The sequence below is a fragment of the Hordeum vulgare genome, chromosome 3H (assembly GCF_904849725.1).
Source record: "Hordeum vulgare subsp. vulgare chromosome 3H, MorexV3_pseudomolecules_assembly, whole genome shotgun sequence".
Taxonomy (NCBI): Eukaryota; Viridiplantae; Streptophyta; class Magnoliopsida; order Poales; family Poaceae; genus Hordeum; species Hordeum vulgare.
This window is the reverse complement of record NC_058520.1, coordinates 209,716,543-209,726,639: the sequence shown is the minus strand read 5'-3', so window position 1 is coordinate 209,726,639 and position 10,097 is coordinate 209,716,543. Positions and strand designations below refer to the sequence as shown.

At 42.1% G+C, this 10,097-nt stretch overlaps 1 protein-coding gene across 1 annotated transcript; it reads left to right on the top strand.

Moving 5' to 3' along the window:
• Positions 1-4,868: 4,868 nt before the first annotated feature.
• Positions 4,869-9,608, top strand: LOC123443534 (chaperone protein dnaJ 72). The gene is made up of 3 exons (XM_045119944.1): positions 4,869-5,507; positions 7,875-7,944; positions 9,260-9,608. The coding sequence occupies exons 1-3, from the start codon at positions 4,903-4,905 to the stop codon at positions 9,320-9,322; spliced, it is 738 nt and encodes a 245-aa protein (XP_044975879.1). The 5' UTR covers positions 4,869-4,902; the 3' UTR covers positions 9,323-9,608.
• Positions 9,609-10,097: the final 489 nt, after the last annotated feature.

Below are 10,097 nucleotides of genomic sequence, written 5' to 3'. Positions count from 1 at the left end.
CAAGGTATTCCTCCGGTGTCCGAGAGTTGCATGATCTCATGGTCATAGGAACAGATACGTTGACATGCAGAAAACAGTAGCAATAAACTGACACGATCATATGCTACGTTCATAGTTTTGGGTCTTGTCCATCACATCATTCTCCCAATGATGTGATCCCGTTATCAAATTACAACACTTGCCTATGGCCAGGAAACCTTGACCATCTTTGATCAACGAGCTAGTTAACTAGAGGCTCACTAGGGACAGTGTGTTGTCTATGTATCCACACATGTATTTGAGTTTCCAATCAATACAATTCTAGCATGGATAATAAAGGATTATTATGAACAAGGAAATATAATAACCAATTTATTATTGCCTCTAGGGCATATTTCCAACACAAGGAGCTCACAAACAACTCCAAGATCTAGATCCAAGGGGTTCCCTCACATAGAGGAGAAAGTTATTGGTGGAAATGTGGATCTAGATCTCCTCTCTTTTTTACCTCAAGAACTAGCAAGAATCATTGGAGGGATTGAGAGTTAGAAAGATCGAAGAAGGTCAACAATGGGGGGAGAACACGAGTTCAAAGGATGGGGACCATTGGGGAAGAAGACCCCTTTAAATAGGTTCCCCCAAATCCAACCATCATGCACTCAGCTTGTGCATAAGCTGTACTACCACTCGGGGCAACGGTACTTCCGCTGGGAACAACCCTCTACTAGCACTCAAGTACGGCCCAGAAAACCAACCTATCTAGAAGAAAAATATAAGCGGAAGTAGCAATGGTAGTACACAATGGAAGTACCGCCCAAGCGGTACTACCGCATGATCAGAGAAAATTGCTCTAACACTAAAACTGCCATAACTTTCGCATACGAGCTCCAAATTGAGCGAACACAAGCTTGTTGGTGATCTTAAGAAGAGGCAATATGAAAATGCCAATGATATAGAGATGTGAAACCTCTACAACTGAAGAACCAACAAAAACTCCAACATCGAAAACATCATAGAAGATGCATATGGACTCTGTTTTCGATGAACTCGAGCTTGTCATGAAGATAAGCATAAGCTCTAATACTCACAAAGAGAAACACCACAGAAGAACCAAGAAACATGGTGCCAGGATGCAAAAGGTTTGAGCTCTCAACGAATGATACGATCAAGCTACTCACTTGAGACCCCCCCTAATAGTATGGTTATCGATCCTATAACCCGGTCTCCCCACTACCACCATGAGACGGTAAAATAGTAAACCTATCAAGGGAAAACCTATACCTTGCACATAGTACACTTGAGTTAGATGATGATGATCTTGACTTCCTCAAAATGGACCACCTTTCTTGATTGCGTTGGCTCGATGAAGACTAGTTGATTTCTCCTCCATACTCCACTATGGGTGAGCCACTCTTCAGCACATCTTCACAAGTCCATTGTCACCACAATGGACGGCAAGCTTCAAGCATGATCTCTCCGTGATGCTTCACTTGAACTTGCACACCGCAACCTTGATGAGGATCACCACTTGATGTCATCCTCTATGGGTTGTATGGGATCTTCCTCTTGATGCAAGCCCATGGAAATATACCTAACCCCACAAAGAACTCTCACGCAGATCATGGGTTAGCACACAAAGTTTAATGGACAATGCTTACCATACCATGGGATCGATTGATCCTTCTCGGTACATCTTTTACGCTTTTGTGTGTTGATCAACTTGATTCACCATTTGACTTAGTCTTGATCAACCTTGTGTCTCATCTTCTCTGTTCATAAACATGATGCCTTGAAGGTAAACATGAATGTTCACACAATCTTCTTCTTCAAGACATGCTTGCAATAAGCTCAACTCTCACATGACCAATCTTTGGATAAATCCTTGAATACCACCTTGGTCTTCATATAAATTCCTTGAAACCAACAGATGGACTTGAAGAAGTGCCTATAGTCATCATATCGATGTCGGGCCGGCTCAAGGCAAAGCAGAGGCATCGACCGAAAGGTTATTGCTTGCTCTACACCGACTACTTCTCTGACGCTCCACTGCACGGCGAGAAAGTATTTCGGCGTCGTTATCGGATGAGTCGAAGCTCTTCCTCAGGATTGTGAATTCCATCAAGGAGTTCGACAGCTACTTCAAGTGCAAGAAGGATTGCACCAACACACTTGGATTCACCTCACTTCATAAGTGCACAACAACTATGAGGATGCTTGCATACAGAGTTCCCGATGATAAACTGAAAGACTATGAACGCATGGTCAAATTCACCACCATTGAGTGTTTGTACAAGTTCTGTAGGGCAATGGTGGCAGTGTTTGGACCTCAATACTTGCGATCATCCAATGTTGAAGACACTGCTCGGATCCTAGCACAGAATGCAAAAGGAGGATTTCCTCGGATGCTTGGAAGTATAAAAGCATGCATTGGAAATGAAAAAATTGTCCATTTGTTTGGCAGGGGATGTACAAAGGCGCCAAAGGCGCTTGCAATGTGGTACTTAAGGCAGTGGCCACACATGACCTCCGGATTTGACACTCCTTCTTTGGTATGCCAGGAACTCATAATGACATTAACGTATTGTAGTGCTTGAATGTCTTTGACAATCTTGTTGAAGGTCATGCTCCTTCGATGAACTTCGAGGTCAATGGGCACCACTACAACAAGGGATACTACCTAACAGATGACATCTATCCGAGATGGTCCACATTTGTGAAGACTATCTCAAACCCTGTGCCAAGAGGCAAGAACTCCTACTTTGCCAAGTGTCAAGAGATTTGAAGGAAGGATGTCGAGCGGGCATTTGGTGTGCTTCAATCTCGATTTACTGTTGTCCGGTACCCCGCTCAGACCTGGTCGAAAGATCAAATGTGGGGAGTAGAAAGAGCTAGTATTTGACACCGAACCATATTACATGCAAGGTCCTCTTGCCCAAGTTGATCACCAGCTACTCGCAAACTGGAATGCCTTCCTCAATCTGCGCCAGGAGATCCGAGACCCACGGGTGCATCAACACCTGCAACACGATTTGGTGGAGCACTTATGAAGGTTCAAGGGCAACGCCTAGCTCGATGTGTGATGACTTATGAGTTTTTATTAATTGAACTATTTTGATTTGTATTGATTTATTAAACTATTATTATTTGTATTTATTTTATGTGATGAACTATGTGATTAAAAAAATAAGCATCTATTGAATTTGTGTCGAAGCATGCCGAATATTGGTCAAAATTGGTCCAATTTTACGCTAAAAGTGAACCAAAATAGGCATCTTGAGGACGACCTTATGAGAGCATCTCTAACAGCCGCCTAACGCGCGACGCGCTAAAAATGCGTTTGCAGCGCGCCGATCGTCTGTTTTGGCGGGGCGAGGAGCGCTAACTCCAGCGACCGCTGTAAACTTTAGCGCAAGCGTAGCTCCAGCAGACGTGTTAAAATGCAGCGTGCGCGAGTGCCGACGCTTGCCATATGTTGCATTTTGGACACGAACTGAATTTCAAACATCAAACTAAAGACATGGCATAATTTAAGTCACACAATCAAGTTCATGATGACATAAAAAGTTCATGCACACAACATCATCCAACCAAGTTCAAAATCCGAACCAAGTTCCACACGCTAGGCTTTGCGGTGGCGGCGAAGGGGTCGCAAGTGTAGGAAGGGGCGAGGGAGGTGCCGGCGCGGGCGTCCATCGGGTCAATTCGCCGACGGCGACGTGGGGCGGGGCGAAGGTGGTGCGGTGAAGAGAGTGTGGCGCGAGCGCTCGAGTGTGCGGCGCGCGGAAGCAGGCGCATCAAATACACAATGCGTCATGGCGATTTGGACCGCACGTTGTACTCTATATGCCGCGCGCACTTATTGCACTTTCATTGGAGCTTAATTATCTACTAGCAAAAGGACCCGTGCGTTGCAACGGAAGAAAAACAATTATAATCTTCGATGGTGCTGATCATATTATGTCTTTAAAATTTTAGGACATTTCTTGAAAGGCATGAATATTTTTTGAATTAGCAAACATTTTTTTCAATTGCACTTAAAAAATAACACACAAACTTTTTTTCAAAATCATGGACTTTTATTGTTTTCACCAACATTGTTCTCAAAATTATGAACATTTTTCTGAATATGCGAATATTTTTACAAAAATCCTGAGCATTTTTTGAATTCACAAACATTTTATATTTTCTTCAAACTTTTATTTCAAAATTCCCAGTTTTATAAATTGCAAAAGTTTTTAAAAGTTCTAAATTATTTAAACTAAAAACTGGAACAAAAAATGAAAATAAAAAATGAGACTAAAAACAAAGGCACAAACTGTTTTTAAGATTTTTACACGGACTTTTGTTTAAAATCGTTGATTTTTTATTTTATGGACATTTTCTTAAAGTTTAAACATTTTTTTATATGCAAACATTTTTCAAAACTCCTGAGTAGTTTTTGAATTCTAAAAAAAAATGTTTTTTTTGAATATTTTATTTCGAAATTCTCAGTTTCTTAAAATTGACAAAAGTTGTTTGAAGTTTTAAATTATTTAAAGTAGAAAAACAAAATGGAACTGAAAATAAAAATAAAAAAATAAACTAAAGAAACAGACGCCCACGCATGGTCCGGCCCAAACAGGTGTGCTGCATCTTTTCCAACGGCGAGAGCGTAATATAGAAGGTGCCTACATGTGCCGGCCCAGTCCAGATATTTTCTTGCTTGAAACGTCTTTTATGACTTATAGATGACATTGATGGGTAATTTTAATCAATTTTAAGGACAATTTAAATGGCGTACGGAAGAAGCGCTATTTGCTTTATTAGTAGGTAACGTGGGCGGGGCGAAGGTGGCGCGGTGTTGGAGATGCTTTGAGACGGTGGAAACCCGAATCCCCCACCCGCTAATTTTTCCGCGGGCGCGCTTCCACGCGGCGCTAATTCATGCCCTTGGCGATTGGCGAACGGCTGGAGATGGTCTATGCTAGACCGGCCAGGCCCATCAGCTCTGGAAGAACGGGCGGCGGTAAGAGCGGCCACGCTGCCGTCGTCGTCGCCTTCCTCCTCGATCCCCCGTCGTGCTTGCTCGCGATCCATTCTACAGGGAGGCGAAACCCTCCGCACGCCATGGGCGACCACTACGGTACGCTCGGGGTGCGGCGCGACGCTACCAAGGCCGAGGTCAAGGCCGCCTTCCGCCTCCGCGCCCTGCGCGACCACCCCGACCGCCACGCCCAATCCGGCGACGCCGGTGCCCGAGCCGAAGCCGCGCGGCGCTTCCGCCAGGCCTCCGACGCCTACCACGTCCTCTCCGACGACCGAAGGAGGGCCGAGTATGACCTCCGTCTCCGCTCTTCCTCCTATGTCCGCACATCCTCCACCACCTGGGCCTCCTCCTCGGGTTCGCACGGCTACGGCTACGGGCACAGAGAAAGTTCTTGGCGGCGGCCTCCTCCGGGAGGTGGCCGTGCCTCGGCGGGGTACCATTGGGGCTTGTTGCTGAAGGCTATGACGCGGCGAAGGTTCCTTCTCAATCTCGGCTTCTCCAGGTACCAAATTGGCATCGATACTTTTCTTTCTTGAGTTCCTATGGCGCCGCGCAGAGGGCTCTTGCACAGTTGCACTAATTCTGTTAGGTTTTCAACTTTCGAAGAGAGAGTCCAACACCATTGCATGATTGTTACACAGTATGGTTTATGGATGTCTTGGTGTAAGAAATTAAACAGAACCGAACCTCCAAATTGGGTTACCACAAGTACCAGAATATTTGTTATCATTGCTGTTGGGTCAAAGGTGAATGCGCTTGGAGCTGTTCCATAAAATTGAAACAGATATTTTCCAAATAAATTTCGTCGTATATTTTGAACTTCAATACCTGTTCCACCTCATGCAATGGCATTCTTACTTGTTAACTGTTTTGGCTGTTGACAGAGTACTTCTAATTTAAAACTGTGAAACTAAAATTGACATGATCATATGGCTACTCTTGGTGGAATGGTGGTTGATGATGTGTCGGTGAAGTCGTCCCACAAATCCTATAATGATCATGGGTTAGATGACACATATTGGTGCTAAAATGAATGTTAAGTAGTAGTGAGGGGCTTAAATGCCAATTTAACATGGAACAATGTGAGTGTGAGTGTTGTTAACAAATCTATCCAAGGAACCGAACAAACTAACATGGAATAAGCCTCTGCACACAGCTTTTCCCAATGAACGGACCAGATTTGAAAATAATAAGTTTATTGGACCGAAAACCAATTTATAGCCATCTTGACATTGGACATAGCCTTCTTTAATGAACGCATGTGAAGCAAATTACCCAGAGTGATAGTTTTTCCCGAAGTAAGCTTCAAGTCGACCTTCCCTATTCCAAAAGCAGCAGATCTGAGCTGTTTCCTATCAAGAAAGGAAGAACTGTTGGCACATGCATGAGTTTCGGCTCTTGTATGAACTAACCAATCAATGGATTGGCATGCTATAAGTAGAACAAGGGTATAATGAGTAATCATACAGTGAGGTACTAGATTGACCGACAACCACGCCTAGAGTTCTACCCTTGCGAGCCATTCTTCCCGCCTTCCCTGTGTGGCATATCTTGGCCTTGTGGCCTACCTCACTGCACTTAAAGCAGGTGACACCTTAATTTTTTTTTTTTGCTTACTTGATTGGAGTTTGATGCCCTGTCATGTGTGACACAAGCCACGTCTCTCTCCACATCCTGGTGAGCAGTCGAGTCATCAAACTTCGCATCCTCTCATTTCTGATTAACTGCGGTGGTAAAAATTCTCCATGACGGAGATTCTGGGAATTATGCCCCTACGACAAACTTGGTGTTGTCTTGAGCATCGGATTGACACATCTAATCTACTATTGTTGTATGATCATGGGACTTCTTTATCACTGACTCATTATCAACTGTGTTGTTGTGGTATTGTTCGACCACCTAGATCTAGCACTCTGATTCTGAAACCACGAATTTGTGGTCTAACACACCCCGTAGCTCCACGACAAATTTGTATGTCATAGAGCTGCTCCGAAAAGACGACACACGCAGCAATTTTGTTTGCTACCGCAAGATCTGTGGTATAACCCACCACAAGTTCTTGGTAAGTGATAGTCACGTATTTAGACTGCCATCTTTAAAGTTTTCAGTATTCAGACCTTTGTAAATATGAAAATCAGTCACAATGACAAGTTATTCTAGTGATGTTTTGAGTGCTAAAGCTAATGATAAAAATTGTCACTTATTTAATTTATCTGAAAAATACATGCAACATGAAGTAATTAACCGAATCACTTTTAATTGAATTGCAAGTCAGCACCCAAGAGATAAATTGACTCCACTAACCAACAGATTAAGAGTAGGCTGGAGAGCGCAAAGTATAAAAAATATCGTTGATTCTGCTAGTATGGGAAGAACAAGACAGATCCACACAAGGCAACATGAAACTGATGTCCAGGCAAATAAACTATTAATCATGATAGAATAGACATACATGTCTCAACTAGAACTAGTTACAGCAGGTATTAATAATACTAGATCACTCAAACAAAATATTATAATTACCTGAGTGAGATTAAACAGTTTGATGCACTTATACTCTGATGGGAAGTTCACTCGAAGAGTCACGTTCAGTGGCCAGCCAAAGAACAGAGGAAGTAGATGTTATGTGCACATGTCAACGTACCTCACCCCGCACGGCTGAGCGGATGTCCTAGGGGGTGCTAAAGATTGACCGGTCACGGCGTGTGCTACCAGGAGGAGATCCATATGCTTAACGTTGCAAACTCCTGTGATTCCCTTTAGCGTTTTATGTAGTAATATCAGCTGTTCTAGTCCAAATGGCCTCCCATTATTTTTATTATGATAGCGATTGAGATCAATGGCTCATGATGATAATTCTGCGCTGCAGTGTATTGCTTTCCGGTGCAGCTTTTCTTGATGGAAGTATTCTGGAACTCTGGAACATGAATAACTCTGGGGTAAGTGTATATAGCGGGTGAACTTCTAGTGCTTTATCTAGAGTAACTTTCATGCTCATTTATTTCTTTTCTCTCTCAGTATCCACGTGAGTTCCTTTGGTTTAATGATTTAACCCTTGTTCTTTTGAATTTATTTCCATCAAGAGTAAGTTGATTTGGTTGTTGAGTGACAAAAAGGAAATCTGAGTGAAGCTAATAATATGCAGTTGATAAGAATTCTTAGAAGGGAAAAGGTGGTACAAAACATCAAATGGTGAAACTTAATCCTTTTAATGTTATCCATGCGATACCTTCTCTTATCTGATCGTGATCATCACTGTAAAGCGTCCAGTTTGTTCATTAAGCTAGAAAGATTGCAATTCAGTGATAAGTTCAGGTTAAGTATCGAATATGATGGAGATGCCCTTTTCTTTTTACCCAGCTGATAGTTAGGCTTAGAATGCTTCAGTTTGGATTTTCTTCTACCTTCCAATGATGAACTACCCTTTGGAAACTATGAAGCAGCTTCATGTTTTTCAAAGTTGTATTTCCAATTGGTTAGAAAAAAATGAACATCAATTTGTGAGAATTTTTAATTTTTATATGTAATTAAACTTAACCCTGTAGAAATGATTGTTCTTGTTTACTTGAGAAATTTTGCTTTCATTGAATCATATATCGAGTTTAAATGTTCTACACATATATGTACACCAAATCTTATTGGCATGCTTAGCAGTAGCGGCTATAATGAGCTCACACACTTTCTTTTCTTGCTTATATACGCTAGTACTGTACTTTATATCTCTTACACCTTTAGTATATTTTAGATTTAGAGCTTGCAAGGCTTAGCTACTCCCGCACATCAATTTTGTTAGGTGTGTAGTTTGTTCTCAGTTATGCTGGGTAGGGTGAGTGAGAAACAAAGAGCTGTATTATTATGATACCACTTGAACTTATTCTTGCTGCCAACTGGTTTTGCAGTTTTGCATGCTATTACTACTTACTACTCCCTCCGTTGCTAAATACTCCCTCTTAAACTAATATAAGAGCGTTTAGATTACTAAAAAGTAGTGTTTTAAATGCTCTTATATTAATTTACGGAGGGAGTATAAGTCTTTTTAGAGATTCTACTACGGACTACATACGAAGCAAAATGAGTGAATCTACACTCTAAAGTATGTCTATATACATTTGCATGTAGTCCGTAGTGGAACCTCTAAAAAGTCTTATATTTAGGAACGGAGGAAGTACTCCGTACTAGTGTTGTATTGTAGAACAAATGATCACTACTTACTACTAGTGACATGAAGTCGTATTTTGTTTATGTGCTGCGCAGAAATCCTTTGAAGAAGCAATGGAGTCGATTGAGAAGGTAAAAGGAGAGAAGGGAAATAGGTAGAAGTAGATAAGTTGCATAAATTGTGGTACATTGGTACATAGACAAACCATTGTGCATATTGTTGTTCAGATCCTTCTGTAATACTCCCTGTCTCAAAATACAAGATGCTTTTTGACACTAAAAAACGTCTTCTGTACAGTTGGAATAATATGTTTGTGACAAAGTGACGACTGATTACCTGATCAGGGATGACAATGATGTGCATCTATGCCTAAGGTTCTTCCAGTGTAAAGATTCAAACAATTTGTCTTTTAACCTCCTCTAATCATATTTTGTTTCGTTGGAATCTGCAAGTGATCGCATTGTGTAGTGTAATGGTACAGACAGAATGTGGTTAGCAGGAAGGTTGGCCTGGGCTTGGGGAGGCTAGTGTTTGAAGCTATGGGGTTAAGCCCCCAAATCAGACAAGATGTATTGTTTCGAGAGCTTGTGTTATGTCAGAGCGAAATTTATGTGCCTGCAAGGTTGTCCAAACTATGTCGTTGACAAAGAAAGAAAAAAGTACTTAGAGCATCTCTAGCCGCATCCCCAACGAGCCCCTCCACAACACTTAACCGCCGGCGAAGCTTCTCAATTTTCATCGGGTTCGACCAAATTTTCATCGGATTCGACCAAAAAATGCGTTGGCCCCAAGGCAAACCCAAGAGCTAAAATGTGCTGGCGTCCCAAGACAAACCCAGGGTGCTAAAATGTGCATCTCAATTTTCATCGGGTTTGACCAAAAAATGCGTTGGCGTCCAAGGCAAACCCAAGAGCTAAAATGTGCTGGCGTCCC